The 18,649-nt window shown below is 44.1% G+C and overlaps 1 protein-coding gene across 1 annotated transcript in view; it reads right to left on the minus strand.

Annotated features, from left to right (window-relative positions):
• The window catches only part of LOC122795645 (leucyl and cystinyl aminopeptidase), a 1,650,338-nt gene that overhangs the window by 465,588 nt on the left and 1,166,101 nt on the right, over positions 1–18,649 (minus strand). The window contains exon 13 of the mRNA XM_044063917.1: positions 7,717–7,873. Coding sequence (XP_043919852.1) covers positions 7,717–7,873 — 157 coding nt within the window. The remainder of the gene's footprint in view (positions 1–7,716; positions 7,874–18,649) is intronic.

Below are 18,649 nucleotides of genomic sequence, written 5' to 3' on the forward strand. Positions count from 1 at the left end.
GTGCCTGAAGTTCGGAGACACGTCTGGCTGAAGTAATAGCTACCAGAAAGAGTGTCTTCCAAGATAGAAACTTAACGGAGCAGGACGCTGCTGGTTCAAAAGGAGGCAGAATTAAGAAAGTTAGGACTAAATTAAGGTCCCAAGGAGGATGGGGATCTCTCAGTGGAGGCCTAAGAAGAGTTGTCCCTCTCAAAAAAACTTTACAGAGCTTATGAGACATAATGTTAGAATCTGACAAACCAACATGAAAGTTAGAAATGGCCACTAATTGTACCCTGATCGTAGCGGAAGCGGACCCAGAGTGAAAAAGTTGTGCTAGGAATTCCAGAATTTCATGAACTGGGGCTGAAAAGGGATCCACATTCCTAGCCTCTGCCCAACAAGAACAATGTTTCCATTTGCTAGCATAAGTTTTCCTGGTTGTAGACTTGTGAGAGGAGACGATAATCTCATGTACTGCTGGGGAAATGCTGGAAAGCCTGGCTAAGGTTGGAAGTGGAGCAATCAAGCTGTGAGCTGGAGAGTTTGGAGGGACTAATGCAACCTGCCTGATTGATGAACCAGGGGATCTGGAATTGGGTCCAGAGTCCAGGGTTGATGGCGAAGGTAATGGTGCAGGAACGGGAACCATACCTTTCGAGGCCAGTAGGGGGCAATGAGGATCATTTTGCAACCCAACAATTTTGCTTTCTGGATGAGTTTCAGTATCAGGGGAAACGGAGGAAAGGCATAAAGAAGTCCCTGAGGCCAATCGTGGACTAGAGTGTCTCTGGGTATGTGACCTGGAAGCGGAAGGAGGAGAAGTAGTTGTTGCATTTGCTGTTGAAGGGGGGTGGCAAAAAGATCGCAGCAAGGCTGTCCCCATTTACAGAAGATAAGATCCGCAACTTCCTGATTCAGAGACCACTCGTGAGGCATGAGGATTGCTCTGCTGAGCCTGTCCGCTATGATGTTGGATCTCCCAGGGATGTGCGTTGCAATCAGAAAACGTTGGGAGGAAATCACCCACTGCCACAGTCTGAGTGCTTCTCGACACAGGGGGTAGGATCTGGTTCCGCCCTGCTTGATGATGTACCACACCACTGACATGTTGTCTGTTTGAATTGCAATGGTCCCGGAAGTAAGACCGTCTTGAAGGGCTTGCAATGCCAGGAGCACGGTTCTTATTTCCAGGACGTTTATGTGCAGATGGTACTCGTGAGGTTGCCAAGTGCCTTGGACTGTCCTGCCCAGATAATGCCCCCCTCACCCTATCAGGGAGGCATCTGTCGTCACTGTGGCTACCGGAGGGGGTTGTATGAAAGGTCTGCCCTGAGTAACTAGTGGGGAGACCATCCACCAAGACAGATGTCTTTTGCATGCATCCGTGATCAGGATCATGTGAGTCATGGGTAGTTCTTGGAAGGACCACTGTGTGAACAGAAGCCACTGAAGAATCCTCATATGAAAACGTGCTAATGGGATCAGAAGAATGGCTGCTGACATGGAACCCAGAGTTTGAAGGACGAACCTGACTTGGATCCTTTTGCTCTGCATTAGAATCTGTACTTGCTGACAAACTGTGGACACCCTTTCTAGCAGTAGATTTGCAAACATGTTCCTTGTGTCTAAGTCTGCTCCTATGTAAGTGATAGATTGACAGGGTAACAAGGCAGATTTTTCGAAATTTATTGTAATGCCTAGCTGGGAGCAGATTGTGTAGTCCCTGGCTTGTAGGAGTTGATGCCTGGTGGTAGCAGTGAGGAGCCAGTCATCTAGATATGGAAACACCTGGAATCCTTGACGTCTCAGGTGAGCCGTGACCACTGCCACACATTTGGTGAACACCCTGCGGGCTGTGGTGAGACCAAAGGGCAGAGTTCTGAAATGGTAATGACTGGCTCCCAGTCGGAAGCGAAGATATCTCCTGGAGCACCTGTCCATCTTGATATGGTATTACGCGTCCTGAAGATCTATTGAGCACATCCAATTGTCCTGACCCAGAAAGGGTAGAATGGACTGTAGCATGACCATCCAAAACCTTGTTCTTTGTACAGACCTGTTTAGTCTGATGAGATCCAGAATTGGTCTCCAGTCCTCTGTCTTTTTTGGTACCAAAAAGAACTTTGAGTAAGTTCCGGATCCATGCTGGTCTGCCAGGACTTTCTGGATGACTCTTTTTTTCTAGCAGTTTTGAAATTTCTATTACTGCTTGGTCCTTCAGATTGGGTGGAACATCTGGAAGGGATTTCTTTGACAGTAAGGGGGATAGATGGAAGGGAATTTTGTAACCTCCGGATATAATGGACCGTTCCCATCTGTCTTGCGTTAAATTTTGCCAGGCTTTTGGGTACAGTGAAAGTCTTCCCCCGACTGCCTCCTGAGGTGAGCAGCCAGGGCAACCCCTCAGGGATGCTGAAAGGGCTTATCAAAGAAAGCTTCTCTGTTGCACTGGTTCTGCGGACCCCTCTGCCAAGAGGGTGGCATCTGTTGTTATTGTTTCCCCCTCTGCCTCTGGAGGAAAAATCGTTACGTGTGTCAGGCAAGGGTCCCTGAGATTTTCGGAACCACATCTTGCCACTCTTCTGACCTCTGGGGTAAGGTCTAGAAGGAGTGGAAAAATGGACTCCCATGGCAGAGAGAGTCTTGCCTTCTTGCTCACACCTAGTCAAAGTGTCTTTCACCTGTGGTCCAAAAAGAAAGGAACCATCAAAGGGGGTGTTGGTGAAGGACGCTCAAAAGGGTTCCGCAAAGTTACACAGTCGCATCAATGTATGCCTCCTAAGGGCCACACCTGTACCTGCGGATCTACTCGCCCCATCAGCTGCATAGGAATTGAGCCCCATGGAGGAGTTAACTACAGAATTAAGCGTCGCCAGCTGGGAAGCTGCTTTAAGCCTGAGCTCCCTCAGCTGATGGATCTTGAAGGGTATCTCCGAGCTCTTTAAGGAGATCCCTTTGAAGTCGGGTAAAATGACATAAGTAGTTCAGTGACCTCACAGAGAAGGTCACTGAAGTGAACATTCGCTTCCCGTATCTGTCCATCATCCTAGACTCCTTGTTAGGGGGATGGACAGATGAAGAGGTCTCTTTTTTGGTGGCTGCTGCTACCACCATGGCATCAACAGGAACATCTTTAGTAAGGAATTGCTTATCCTGGGGTGCTGTAATGAATTTACCAGGTCTCCTCGGAGTTGGCTCCACTGTATCCAGAGCTGACCAAGCCTTCCGAGCCACCACTGCCATAAGTGGATCGAAAGGCGGAGACACCCAGGAGGTGGAAGGTCGGAAACCGAAAGAATCCAGAAATACAGACTCATCCTCGGTAGGGGCTAGGGGGTTCCAGTTCCCCCTCTGCTTAAGCATTTCTAGGATGTCCGAGAAGGAAATATCTTCAGAGGGGTATCAGAAGTGACAGACTCAGGTGAGTCAATGTGCTTCCTCTTAAACTTTTTCTTCCGAGGGGGCTCCTCTGAGTGATCAGGAGAGGCCTCGGAAGAGGAGGAAACACCCAATGGGGTGTCCTGGAGCATCGGTTCCCTACGCTTAGGGTCTGGAAGAGGAGCAGAGGTTGGCACAGGCACTACAGGGGACGGAGCCGGTGGGGCTGAAAGTGGAGCTGACTCAGTGGACAGCACACTCCGCATGACATCAAAGGCGCCCCCTGCCATGATGTAGAGAAAGCTCCGGTTCCGAAGAAATAGGAATCTTTCTCTGCACTGAGGGGGACGGCTCCGAGGCCGATGTGGGAGCCGAGCTCACCTGCGCCGAAGCTCCGAGAGGGAGAACGGGGTCAGACAAGGGTCCAATGCCACTCGCCCCCTTAGAGCCGATGAGGGAGTCCCGGTGCCCAGATCCCTCGATGGAAGGTACCACCAAGGGAATTGGAGCCGACGTAGGAACTGAAGGAGATATCAGAACCGACAGTTCCACTACTCGAACCCCAACGAACTCCGGCTCCAAACTCATTGGAGTCGGAGGAGGAACATCAAGAGAAGTGGACGGAGACGGAAACCTGTTGAGGAGGGCTGGAACAACAATTTGGCTAGTGCCTGCGACTTTAGCAACCTACTGACCATTCTCTCCACATCATGATCCGACAGCCTAGAGGATCGAGAGGAGTGAGAGAATCAGTGGCTACGCTCACTCTGAAGTAAAGGAGACTGAGGAGCCGAATGCACAGACTCTAGGGAAGGGGACCTCAGCCTCTTGTGGATCCACGAAGGCTCCGAAGTCTCTGATGGAGCCGATGGGGAAATTGTCTTGTCGGTGCCAGCCGGAACCGACGTGGAAGGCAAATCCTGAACCGAGGACGGCTCCAAACTTGGAGCTGACGGCTTAGTGGATTTAGGAGATTTCACTGGCTGTGAGCTCTTGGCCGGTGAATCCTTGGGTTTTAAGAGACCCCTAAGAATGAGCTTATTCTTATACTCCTGCAGGACTCTTGGACTAAAGGCATGGCAAATAGAACAAGAGTCCTGCAGGTGCATGGCGCCTAAACAATAGACGCAAGAAGTGTGCCCATCTGTCAGAGACATTTTCTGACAGCATGAGTCACAATTCTTGAACCCAGAAACCTTGGATTCCTTTGACATACTTTACAGTAGAAGATACCAATTATAGCAACAATCAATATACAGTCTACAAAAAACACACCTAAGAGAAAGACTATAGAAAAAGGTCTTTTTTTTTTGTTTGTTCTTTTTACAGATAATAGGAAAGCCTCTAATTTAAACGGCTAGCCTATAAGAAAAAGACACGAGGAAAGCCTCTAACTTAAACGGCTAACCTGACAAGAAAAGAGGGGGGGGGGGATTCTCTACGTTAAACGAATTCTACAAGGGGTTACTATAGGATAACAGTTATCTATCACAGAAACAAACTATCGCTAATAATAAAATACTAGAAAAGTTAAATTCTAGTGATAAAATTACACAAAAACTCTATACAAGCCTGAGCCAGAAAAATGATACCTCGCAGCTGAAGCAGCAAACGAGATCTGGGTAGCTATCGCTAGGCATCATGGGATAAGGGGTAGCCTCGAGCCAGTAAACAGCTCTCGAGCTTTTGAAGATGGCCGAGTCAGAGCCGAGGATCAGCTCCGATCCCAACCAGCAAGAATGAAGGCGAGATAGACAACTTAACATTGACTGTTTGAAGTAAAACCACCGAATTTAAGAATTTTTTGAGAAGCAGCCAAGTTATCCAAGATGGTATCAACAGAGGTATTTCCAGAAGCACATAATGCAAACGATCTTAATGAAATGTCTGAAGGTATGTCCCTGACTACTAACATGTCAACAGCAAAAGTAAAGGCTAAAAACTCTTCCAAATGTTAAAAATTGATAGATTACTGAGAAAGACAGCAATATACTCCACTGCAATGAGTGACATGCTTTAACAACATGTAAACTATACAGATGCATAATGCATGCAACATAAAAGTAAAGTACTACCTCTCACAGAATAAGCATGAAATTTAAAAGAGGAACATAGAATACAGTGTAAACTTTATGAAACTGACACCTTAACCAGTTATATTCAATTAAAAAGCATGTGCATTACATGTTCCAATCTTCATTTCAGTGGTACACTTTGAAAAGCTGAAGAAGTCTGCCATACACAACTAATCCTTATCTCCTCAGCCATCCTGATATACTAAATGTCACATTCCTGTTGAGGAAGGGGCCGGCTTCTTCCAAATGAAGCATGTGAGTAGACCCATAAAGCTTGTCCAAAAAACACTCCCTCATTAATGGCAGCATTCAGCAAAAAGCAACTGAAATCCTCAGAAGCACAGAATATGTAATGAGCTAATGGTCAGAAGGTGAGAAAGAAGGCATTCCATTCCCAGATTTAAAATGTTATACTTGATGGCCACATATTTTTCCCTTTGAATCATGTCCAAAAATCAATCAGATTGGAAGATTTATAGGGTAAGATACTGGAAAAAATTACAAGGCTTTATTTAAGAAAGAAGAACCTGAAATAAGTCCTGGATGTTTCAGAAAGGCCTCTCCTCCCATCAAAAATGGGTTAAAAAATACACAATTACTTTGGGATACTGTCTTCTCCAAGTAGGCTTATCTGGACAAAAGAAGTCAGCAGGGAAATAAAAAAGTGAAACACTTAATGTCACTGTCCAGAACAGAAGGGGAACTTGAAGGCTGTGGCTAAACAGGTTTTCTCAAGGAAGACTTGCCAGGAGACACCAGCTAATAGTCGAGATAGGAGTTATGGGATTTCAGGACATACATTGGCATTTTAATGCATTTTCACAAGTCTGGTAAATCTTAGTTTGTCCAAACAGAATTGCTGGGTATTGGTATAATTATACAACTCTGTTAGTCAATAATGATTCATTGCTGTTATGTATAGTGGACCTCTGAACCCAGAAGATAAGTAGATCAACATCAAATACCACTCCCCTTAATGCAGGTAGAAAGCCTACAGGGATTTTCCTTGACCTCTTGCACTTTCTCTCGATTTTCATCCTAGACAAAATTAGAGAGCTTCATACAGACAGCTACCAGTACTTGAAGGCATGATGTTGATGGTACCATGCATACCCATTTCCTTGTTATATACATCACTTACACATGAAGAATGCCATCCTTTTCATTCTGTATGCAAATCAGACTCTCTAAAATGGATCCATATAAACTGGAGCAGTATGGAAAGTGTGTATGTGCTGGCAAAAAGGGAGTGGTGCCACATTTCTGTATAATGCACCTGGCAGTTATCTTTGGAAGTGGGAAGAAAATGACAAAGTACTTGAAAAACTTGAGGAGAGAGAGACAACAGAAAAGCCACAGAATGCTAAACTTTTTGATGTTCCCTTTCCTGAACAAATCCCATCATTGCAATGCACCACTGTTATAGATCACTTCTGACTACTAACAACAAAATGCATTATCCAAATGTGGAAACATTAATCCCCGTTTTGTAATGCAGTGGCAAACAATGATACAAGTGGAACACGCTACACAGTGTGAAGATAATGGAAACATTAATGGTTTTACTATGTTATCAAAACAATATGTGATTATATGGCTAACTTACAAGTATTTTGCAAGGTTTAGTTGAGTAACTCAGGACTGTTGCCTACACGTAACTTCCAACTGTGTCCATGTATTTAAACACGCTAAACTACTGGTATTATGATTTATTTGCCTATTACTGACATGTTACCCAAGCATTCATTCTCAGATACCTGCTTTATTTTATTCATAGTTACTGGGGAACCAAGGCCTACTTTGACAAGCAGTGTTGGACAGGACATCAGTCCATTTACAAAATGCATGGACATAAAGTAAAATGTCACATGCAAGCCTACAGTCAAATTCAGAGGAAAAATGACTCACTTAGCAGCATATACTTGAGATGTGCAAAGAAATTGGAACACCCTGCAAAAATTTATATACAAACAGAAGGCAGTCCAAGAAAAATGGATAGTCAAAAGCTGATTATATACACACTTATAAATCAATGTAAAAACTGGGCTGCTATGCTATTTTGTTTTCCATGTTTCTCCATCATTTTCTCCCATTTTTCTTTGCTGAAGGTGAACAAAATTACTTAAATAATAACACTATAATAATAATAATAATAATAATAAAAAGAAGAAAATGTACTTTTCCTCTTGCATGTCCCTACATTATGGACTCCAGCCCATCAAACTATTACAACAGCCTGCATTTATAATTCAGATGTGAAATGGTAAAGTAAGAAGCTTACCTGTACTCTTGAAGCAAGATCCATGAACCCTCTCTTCTCTAGCAGTCCATAGATATGGTCAAAGTGATCTAAGGCCTCAATCACAGGCAGTGTACTGGTTTCATGGATTAGGTAAGGACTTAGATTGACAACCAAAGTCAGGGGTACTTTACCTATGCTGATTTTGAAAGGAATACAGGACAGAACAAGATTAATTAAAGAGAGCTTATACTTTAAGTGCCGAAATCCATACAGTTCCACTTCTAAGTTAATAATCAGTACTGTTGTTAACTGCAGGTCTCTTATATAACATTCTTCAGATACTCTCTCAATATGCCTCTCTAAACTCTTGCAGTAATGAAGGCTGAACTAACTTATTTTACATATTTATATCTAAACAGTTCCAATAACAGCTGTATTTACAAAATGATCATAAACCTTTAAGTCAGTGCACAGCAGAAACAGACGTTATCTCAATAAGATGGTCTATCCTCATCAAACAAAATGACAAAGTGAATGTTTTCAATTATTTCAGCCCTTAAATCTTTCCCAAGACATTAGCCCTCCACTTTACCTATAATAGCCTGAAATACAGCTTCCTCAGGTGCACTGCTCAAAAGTGGAATACACAACAAAGTAATGCCACCACTAATATACGGAAAAAGTCTGCCATAAGGAAGAGGGAAGGAGGGTGGGTATGTTAATAAGGATGCACAAGCTCATACACATCCACGGTTTAGGCAAGTACATATCTTTCACATGTTGTATGAGGCTCATTTTCATGAATCAATGGGACAGAGTCCCAAGCCTATCCTCCTGGGTGGTCATCATAGGAACATACCTCTGATCACGGTAATTCCATAGAAAAGCCCAAACCTTCAGAAAACATTCAGCTTACAGTGCCTTGCAAAAGTACACAATGTAGACCACATAATACTGGAGGAGTTTGTTTTTGTGTTTGAATATTTTCATTAAAGCAAAAAGTCTTGTAAGATGTGACACGCATTCAAATGGAGATGACAAGAAAGTATAGTTGTGTAAAATCTTACCATAAAGAGAAATGCTCCTCTCTTCACTCTTGCAGTATTTTTAACACAAGGGATTGCCCCCGCCTTGGGCAGCCTGACATCCGGCCAGTATACCAAAGTCTTTTACTACCCAAGGCAGGCCATACGTAGGGCATAAAAGCGATGTCTGGATGTACCATCCTCAGAACTGAATTCCCCAGTTGGAATGGCAGTCCAAGGAAAATTAATGAAAAGAGGTTAACAGTACTTCTAGAAGAGGAAAAGGTTCAGGGGGAGGAGGGAGGGATTAAATACTACAACAGTGAAGAGAAGGACATCTATCACTATGGTAAGATTTTGCACAACTACACTATGCCCTTCTATTCTACTATTGCAGTATTCTTAACATACGGGAGAGTGCCAAAACTCAGGAAGAAAGCTGGGAGGAGGAATGACACACAGAGCTCTCTAGAAAACCATCAAGAATGGCCCTAGCAAAACCAGCTTGAGCTCTGGAAATACCATCCAACTTGTAAGTGTTTGGTGAAAGTATGCACTGCCATCCAGGTAGCTGCCTCAAAAATAGAGTTAGTGTCCAACCCTTTGAAAAAAGCACCAGAAGAAGCCACAGTCCTAGTAGAATGAACCTTAACAGGGAAAGGTAGGATCTTACCATGAAAAGCGTTAACAAAAATAAATAGCTTTAGAAATCCAAGAAGAAATTGTCTGCTTGGAAACAGCCACTCCCAAAGGCCTGGGATGAAAAGAGACAAAAAGCTGATCAGATTTCCTGATAGCCTTAGTCTTATCCAAATAAAATCTGAGTCGTCTATGTACTTCCAAAGTGTAGTACCTTCTCAGTAGGAGACTGTGGAGAAGGGAAAATAGGTAAATGAAGAGACTGGTTAAGTGATAACTCATTCACCACCTTGGACATAAAAGAAGGAAGGATTAGTATGCAAGGACACGCTGTCTTTATGAAAAATCAAAAAAAGGGGACACGTCATAAGGGCTTGAAGCTCAGACACCTATCTGAAGTAAGGGCTAACAACAAAACAGTTTTCCAAGAGCAATGCTGCAAGGAAGCTGAAGCCGCAGGCTCAAAAGGAGCCACAGTCTGACGTGAAGGATGCCTTTAAGAAATTGTTTTGCCTCAAACCTGATAGCTAAAGGAAGAGATAAAGGCACACAAGCAGAGATAGCTGATAGTTGTGACTTGACAGAGGAATAAGACAACCATTGAGCAATCCACACAAATAAGAAAGAACCACAGGAACAACTACAGAGATTGGATTTTGGTTACCTGAAATATACCAGACAGAGAAGCTCTTTCATTTGGATATGTAGGATTTCCTGGCCTTCTGCAGAACCCAAAGGACTTCATCAGGAAAAAAAGTATTTGTAAGGAATTAAAATCATATTACACACAGAGTCAGTTGAAGAGTGGACAGGTGGGTATGCATCAGAACTCCCTTATCTTGTGTGAGTAGGTCCAACCCTGTGAGGTAACTTGTGATGACTGCCCTTGGCTAAATGCAGAAGGAACCAATGCTGTCTTGGCCAAAAGGAAGTCACCAGCAAGATTTTGAATTTGTCCTTTTGAATCTTGAACGGAACCTTTGGAATGAAAGGAAGGGGGATGCATATAGAAACATCCCCGTCCAAGAAAAAAAGTCCACCTTCCAAACCAAAACTTGGGACTCTGGCACAAAATTGAGGAAGTGGTCTGTTCAGAGGGGAGACAAAAAGATTTATTTTAGTAGTACTCCACTTGTGGACAAGGTCCAGAAGCACACCCCTGTGAAGCATCCATTCATGGAATTGAGTCAAGGACCTACTCAAGATTGTCTGTCACACAGTTTTGAAATGAGTGAATATAAACTGCCTGAACAGTCACATGATTCTGAACCACAAGCTCCCATACCTTGAGAGCAAGCCTGCAGAGATGGTAATATTTTGATTATCCCGGTTTGTTTACATACCACAGGACTGTGTTGTCTATAAACACTTTGAGAGAGCCTGGAGATGACAGGATGAAAGGTTTAAAGGGCCAGTAGGAGTGCTGTCATCTCTTTGATGTTGATGTGCTCCTTTTGCTGAAGAGGAGACCAGGCCCCCTGTACTCAAAGTGCCAAAGGCTGCTCCCCAACCTACCTCTGAGGCATATGTGAACAGTTCTTGAGATGGAAGAGGGGGATGAAAAGGAAGGCCTGGTTTCAGAGACAACTGCTGAATCCACCATTAACAATCCTTCTTTAGACAAGGAAGAAGAAGAAAGTACAGTTGCGTACACTTACCATAAATGTAGATGTTCGAGTGTATTCACTGTTGCAGTCATTACATTTGGGTTATTTGCTTGCAGTAGCCCTCAGTCGGCCTAATTAGCAAAGTCTTGGGTCCTGCGTCGGTTGCTGTCCCTTCTTCCGTGACGTCAGGTCATCAGGGGTATAAAACATGCAGCCGACGTCATTACCTCAGTTTTTCTTGCCCCAGATGTCAGGTGCCCCCCTAATGGGAAGCAATTAAATCTATAATTATACAAAGTTATACCTCCAACAAAAAAGCAAATACACCAAAAAGCTTTTGAGCATAGTAAAGGAGAGTAGAGGTATAGCCAAAAGAATTCAGGGGGCTGGAGGGAGGGTAACCAGGACTGCAACAGTGAATACACTAGAACATCTACATTTATGGTAAGTGTACACAACTGTACTATGTTCTTCATGTTTCACTGTTGCAGTCATTACATTTGGGTAGATTCCCAAAGCTAAAGATAGGAGGAGGAATTTAGACAGCATTAGGACCAGCTATAAGGCCCTGCAAGACTGCAGTGGCAAAGCCAGCTCTGGATTTAGAGAAAATTGGCAGATGGTAATGCTTGGTGAAAGTATGTACAAAACTCCAGGTAGCAGCTTCTAGGATGTCCCTGGTAGGGACGCCTCTGAGAAAGGCTGTAGAGGTAGATGCAGCCCTGGTTGAGTGGGGTCTGATCCCCTGTGGGATAGGTTTTCCATGGTGCTTGTAGCAGAAATGAATACAATGGCCTATCCATTTGGAAATGGTTTGCTTTGAAATAGCCTTCCCCTCTGCCCCTGCAGCAAATGCCACCAGCAGTTGGTCAGATTTCCTTTGAGGTTTAGTCCTGTCCAAGTAGAATCTAAGTTGTCTGTGCACAGCTAAGGAGTGCAGTATCCATTCCCCTTTGTTCTGTGGATTAGGAAAGAAGGTTGGCAAATGAATGGACTGATTAAGGACCACACTGGATACCACCTTGGGCATGAAGGATGGATTGGTCCTGAGGGACACCCTGTCCACATGAAAGATGATGAAAGGCTCCACTGCCATGAGGGCCTGTAATTCAGATACCCTTCTTGCTGAAGTGATTGCTAAAAGGAAACCTGTTTTCCAAGAAAGGAATTTTAAGTTTGCAGTAGCAGCTGGCTTGAAAGGAGGAAGAGTGAGTTTCACCACTACAAAGTTAAGGTCCCAGACTGGAGTTGGAGCTCTCCTGGGTGGTCATAGTTTTTTGGCCCCTCTGAGGAACTGCTTGAGCAATGGATGAGAGAAGAGGGGAGGTTCTGTGTTATAATGAGCTGAAATGGCTGAGGCATGAATTTTGATGGGAAAAGAAAGACAGGCCCTTGTGAAGCACCTCAGTTAAGTATTATAAAATCTGAGGTAAATTGGGCACTGCTGTGGTCATCCCTTGAGACTGGTTCCAGGAAAGTACAGTTGTGTACACCTACCATAAATGTAGATGTTCGAGTGTCTTCACTGTTGCAGTCATGACTGTAGGGTTCTCCCTGCCGGCAGGCAGTCCTCGGTCGGCCAGAATCCCAAAGTCTGGGTCCAGCGTCGGCTGTTCAACCATGCTCCCTGACGTCAGAGCACCAGGAGTACAAAGCTGACAGCCGACGCCATCTTCTCCAGTTTTTCTTGCCCCAGATGTCAGGAGTCCCAAAATGATAAAGGTCCCATACCCTTTGTAAATACACCTCAGAAGAATGGTGAAAAAAGGAACCATACAAAAGTAAAAATAAGAGGGGACAGGAGGGAGGGAAACCCAGACTGCAACAGTGAAGACACTCGAACATCTACATTTATGGTAGGTGTACACCAACTGTACTATGTTCATCGTGTTTCACCGTTGCAGTCATGACTGTAGGGTAGAATCCCAAAGCTGAAAGAAAGGGAGGTGGTCATAAAGAAGAAGAAGGGGCGGCTAAAAGGCCCTGCAAGACTGCAGAGGCAAAGCCTGCCCTAGACGTAGAGTAGAGAGGTAGATTATAGTGCTTAGAAAAAGTATGCACTGAACTCCAAGTTGCAGCTTCCAAAATGTCTTTGGTAGGAACTCCCCTGAGGAAGGCCGCAGAAGTGGCAGCAGCTCTGGTGGAATGAGTCCGTATACTCCCTGGGATTTGCTTTCCATGGTGTGAATAACAAAATCTGATTCCATGAGCAATCCATTTAGAAATGGTCTGTTTTGAAATGGCTTTACCTTGGGAACTTGAAGCATAAGAAACAAACAATTGTTCTGATTTTCTGATGTCCTTGGTTCTGTCCAGGTAAAAACGTAATTGTCTGTGTACATCCAAGGAATGTAAGATCCTTTCCCCTTTATTTTGAGGAGTGGGGAAAAAAGTTGGCAAGTGGATAACTTGATTTAAAGCCACTTTGGAAACCACCTTAGGCATGAAGGTAGGATTAGTCCTCAGACACCCTGTCTTGATGAAAAATAATATAAGGTTCCACAGCCATAAGAGCTTGTAACTCTGAAACTCTCCTGGCAGAGGTTAGGGCTAACAGGATAGCTGTCTTCCAAGATAAAAACTTGATGTCAGAAGAGGCAGCAGGCTCAAAAGGAGGCAAGGTTAGTTTTTCCAAAACATAGTTGAGATCCCAAGCAGGAATGGGAGGAGATCTAGGAGGTCTTAAATTCTTAGCTCCTCTGAGAAACTGTCTCATGAGCTGATGGGAAAAGATTGGAGGGTCTGTATTATAATGAGCAGAAATAGCAGAGGCATGTATCTTAATGGAAGAGAAAGAGAGACCCTTATGTACGAGATCTGTCAAGTAAAGTAAAATTGAAGAAATGTTCGGAAGAAGAGGATCAGAATCCTGAGCCTGCAACCAGGAACAAAATCTTTTCCATTTCCCTGCATAAGATTTTCTAGTGCTAGGACGTCTGGCTTCTAAAATGACATCCATAACCTGCTTGGGTAGGAAAGAAGAAGTCAAAGGCCCTGGATTAACCAGGCCACCAGGCTGACAGTTCTGACATGAGAGTGTAGAACCTGACCCTGATGTTGGGACAGAAGGTTCGGAGACTGAGGTAAAATCCAAGGGGGCTCCAGACATAGGTTTTTTAGAGTTGGGTACCAAAACTGTCGAGGCCAATTTGGGGCCAGCAAGATTATCATCCTGGGCTTGTCCTGTTTTATCTTTAATAATACCCGTGGAAGAAGAGGAAGAGGTGGAAAGGCATATCCCAAGAGGTTCCTCCAACTGAATGATAGGGCATCCACTTTCCAAGCTTCTTTGTAGAAAGTCCTGGTGCAAAAATTCTGTAGTTGATGGTTGAGATGGGATGCAAAGAGGTCTATGTGAGGACATCCCCAGACTGCTGTTATCATCCTGAATATTTTGGTGCCCAGCATCCACTCGTGTGGATCTGAAAGGTTTCTGCTCAGACTGTCTGCCAGGAAGTTTTGCTTCCCTGGTAGAAACTGAGCTTGAAGGTCCAGATTGCAAGCTAGAGCTGTGTTCCATAGATCCATGGCTAGTCTGCAAAGGGGGTAGGAATGAGATCCCCCTTGCTTGTTTATGTACCACATAACTGTGGTGTTGTCTGTCCGTATTAGTAGTTGTCCTGGTTGTAGAAGATTCCTGAAGGCCATTAGGGCTTTCTGAATGGCTAACATTTCCCTTAAATTGATATGCAGGTGCTTCAGATCCTTTGTCCAAAGGCCCTGCAAACAGTTGCCCTGAAAATGGGCTCCCCAAGTATAATCCGACGCATCCGTGGTTAGAATCTGAGTGGCAGGAGGCAGACAGAAGGGTTTCCCTTTGTTTAGAGTACATGCCCTGGACCACCAAAGAAATTCCTTTTGAAAGCAAGGCAGGACGGAGATCAGTATGTCTAAACTGTGGCAATGCTGAGACCATACACTTTTTAGGTACCACTGTATTTTCCTCATGTGTAGTCTTGCATATGGTACGAGAAGGATGCAGGAGGCCATGTAACCCAGAGCCTGCAGGAATCTCCTTGCAGATAGCTGAGTTAAAGTTGCCAAGGTTTTGAAAGTTGAAGCCAGCTGTAATTGTTTTTCGGATGTCAGAAATGCCATCTGTGTTGTGGTGTTTAGAAGAGCACCCAGAAAAGTTATCTGCTGTGAGGGTGTCAAATGTGACTTTTTTATGTTTACAGAGAATCCCAGGAACTTGAGGAGGTTTTGTACAAACTCTAGATGCTGGAGTAAGACATCCTTGCTGTCTGCCTGAATTAGACAATCGTCCAGATAAGGATAAATTTGAATTCCCTTAAGTATGCAGTAAGCTACTACTGGAGCCAGGCATTTGGTGAAGACCCTGGGCGCAGCAGACCATCCAAAGGGCAGCGCAGAGAATTGAAAGTGCCTCGATCCGACCTTGAACCTGAGGTATTTTCTGCGTTCCTGCCTGATGGGAATGTGTAAATATGCCTCCTTTAAAACCAAAGTTACCATCCACGCATCTTTGGATAGCATTGGAAGTAGCTGCTGTAGAGTAAGCATCTTGAATTTTGGAATTTCTAGAAAGGTGTTCAAGACTGACATATCCAGAATGGGTCTCCATGAGTTTTGCTTCCTGGGGACTAGAAAGAGCCTTGAGTAAAAACCTTGTCCCATCTCTGAAAGTGGAACCAGTTCTATGGCTTTCATAGCCAAAAGTGCTTCCACCTGGTTTAAGGCCTCTGTCCACTGATGTTTTGGAAGGTCTGGCCATCCGCTTGGCCTTGGCAGGGTATGAAAATGGAATTTGTAACCTCTTTAAACCACATCCAGAACCCACTTGTCTTGGGTTATACGAGTCCAATTTTGATAAAAAAAGAGAGAGTTTTCCTCCGAGAGGGGCTTCCAGGCAAGGAGTTCCTGCAGCCCAACAGAGGGAGTCATTGAGTTTGTTTCCTATAAGTTTGTGACCTATCCTCTCCTCCCCTAGGGGTGGAAGCAGTCCACTGTCTTGGTCTATAAGAAGCTTGTGCTTGAGGCCTTCCTCTGGAACGTCTATATCTACCCTTCTGAGGCCTGTCTGAAGTGGGAAAGGACCAATTTTTAGAAGGCCAATTCCTGCTAAATCTTGGTGGCTGTACTTGTAAGAAATCTTTAACTGTTTGCATGGATTTCGCCTTATCCTCCATCTTTTTAATCACCTCTTCAGCTTTTGATCCAAACAAAACATTATGCTGAACAGGAGCATCCAATAATTTAGCTTTTACTTGTTCTGGCAAATTTTATTCCTTTAGCCATGCATGCCTTCTAATGACTGTGCCGGAGGCAGCAGCCCTACAAGAAGCCTCCAAGGCATCAAATCCACAGTGTAAACCATGCTTCCCAACTTGTTCAGTGGCATGCAATAAGTCATGTAATTCCTTATCATCTGCACAGGCAGAAATGGAAGTAAGCTTTTGTTTTAAAACAGACAAGAGAAAGTGCTAGTATTTCAGCATATGAAACTGACAGTTTAAAGCCCTAATGGACAAAGTAGCAGAAGTGTACACTTTTTGCCCCATCTTTCTAAAGATCTAGAATCCTTTTCAGTGGGAATGGGGTTTTTGGCAGAAGCTGCCTTAACTCCCTTAGGACCCTGAGAAATGGTTTCAGGGTCAGCAGAAGGGTTCTTGTATAAAAACTGGTGGGAATCAGGAACCCTGTAATATCTATCAGGCTTAACAGGAGCAGGAGGAAAAGAGTCAGGGGTTAAGTTAGCCTCCGAAAAAGCATCATCCACAATATCCAAAAAGTACAGTTTTGTACCTACCATAAATGTAGATGTCCGATAGGAATGCATCTGCAGTCCTTACAAATGGGTTGTCCTGTTGTCAGGCAGCCTTTCGGTCGGCCGGATTCCAAAGTCTGGGTCTGGCTTCGGCTGGTGTCGCGCTTCACCCGACGTCATAGCTGCAGTTTTTCTGGTATAAAGGCATCAGCCGACGCCATTTTCCCCAGTGTTTCTTGCCCCAGATGCCAGCTGCCCTCTTGGATGGCTAAATTTGGATAAATGCCAATGTTTCCAAATAGTAGAGAGCAAACACATAAAATAAGCATGTATGTACATATATACAAACAAATACACCATAATAGATCCCCCCAAGCTAGCTGAAGGATGGCAAATACCCTAGGAGTACCACAGAGGGGAAGGTGGGTGGGTAATCCTGACTGCAGATGCATTCCTATCGGACATCTACATTTATGGTAGGTACAAAACTGTACTATGTCCTTCAAGGATGTATCTGCAGTCCTTACAGATGGGTAGAATACCATAGCTAAACTAGGGGAGGAGGAAAAAGGAAAGATTATGGTGTAGTTAGGATCCCTTGCAAAACAGCAGTGGCAAAACCTGCTCGGGATCTAGAGTATAAAGGTAAATTGTAATGCTTGGCAAATGTATGCACGGAGGTCCAAGTAGCAGCCTCTATAATGTCCTTGGTAGCCACTCCTCGTAAGAAAGCTGTGGTAGTGGCTGTAGCCCTTGTGGAGTGAGGCCTGATGTTCTCTGGAGTTTTCTTTCCATGGTAGGAGTAACAAAATCTAATGCAATTTCCTATCCATTTGGAGATTGTCTGTTTTGAAATTGGTTTTCCTTCCTTTCCTGTTGCATATGCTACCAGAAGCTGGTCAGTTTTTCTAATGGACTTGGTCCTGTCCAGGTAGTAGCATAATTGTCTATGTACATCCAAGGTATGCAACAGTCTTTCTCCCCTGTTCTGAGGATTGGGGAAGAATGTAGGTAGGTGGATAACCTGATTTAAAGACACTCTGGATACCACCTTAGGCATAAATGTAGGATTTGTTCTCATGGACACTCTATCTTGATGGAAGATCAGGAAGGGTTGCACTCCCATTAATGCCTGTAGTTCAGAGACCCTTCTTGCTGAGGTGATTGCCAGTAGGAAAGCAGTCTTCCAGGATAAGTATTGTAATTCTGCTGTTGCTGCTGGTTCGAAAGGGGGAAGTGTCAATTTTTCTAGCACAAAGTTCAAGTCCCATGCTGGCAATGGTGGTTTCCTGGGAGGTTTTACATTTTTAATTCCTCTTAGAAACTGCCTGAGCAGAGGATGCGAAAAGACAGGGGGATCCAGGCTGTATTCTGCTGAAATGGCTGATGCATGTATCTTGATGGAAGAATAGGACAGGCCTGTATGGAAGAGCTCTGCCAAGTACTCCAGGATGTTGGCTATGTTTGCCAGTGCCACATCTTCTCCCTTTGCAGTACTCCAAATGAGGTATCTTTTCCATTTTGCTGCATAATTCTGTCTTGTTGAAGGCCTATGAGCCTCAAGGATTATGTCTTTAACCCTTTGGGATAAATTTCGGTTAATTGTTCTTATGTAATGTTCCAGGCAGTTAGCTGCAGAGTTTTCAGGTTTGGATGCAGGATGTTGTAGTTGTTCTGTGTTAACAGCAATGGGATCAGAGGTAGTGCCCATATTTGTTCCCGAGACATGCTCCTCAGCAATGGGTACCAATGTTGCCTTGGCCAGTCTGGAGCCATCAGAATGATCCTTGGACGTTCCTCTTTGATCTTCAAAAGCACCTTGTGCATCAAAGGAAGAGGTGGGAATGCGTATGCTGTCAGGTTCTTCCAACTGAAAGATAGGGAGTCCACCTTACAAGCAAGTGGGTGGTACGTCCTTGTGCAGAATCTCTTTAGCTGGTGATTGAGTGGGGATGCAAATAAGTCTATTTGTG

Source organism: Protopterus annectens, chromosome 2.part2 (assembly GCF_019279795.1).
Source record: "Protopterus annectens isolate FY-2018-M chromosome 2.part2, PAN1.0, whole genome shotgun sequence".
In the NCBI taxonomy this organism is placed as follows: domain Eukaryota; kingdom Metazoa; phylum Chordata; order Ceratodontiformes; family Protopteridae; genus Protopterus; species Protopterus annectens.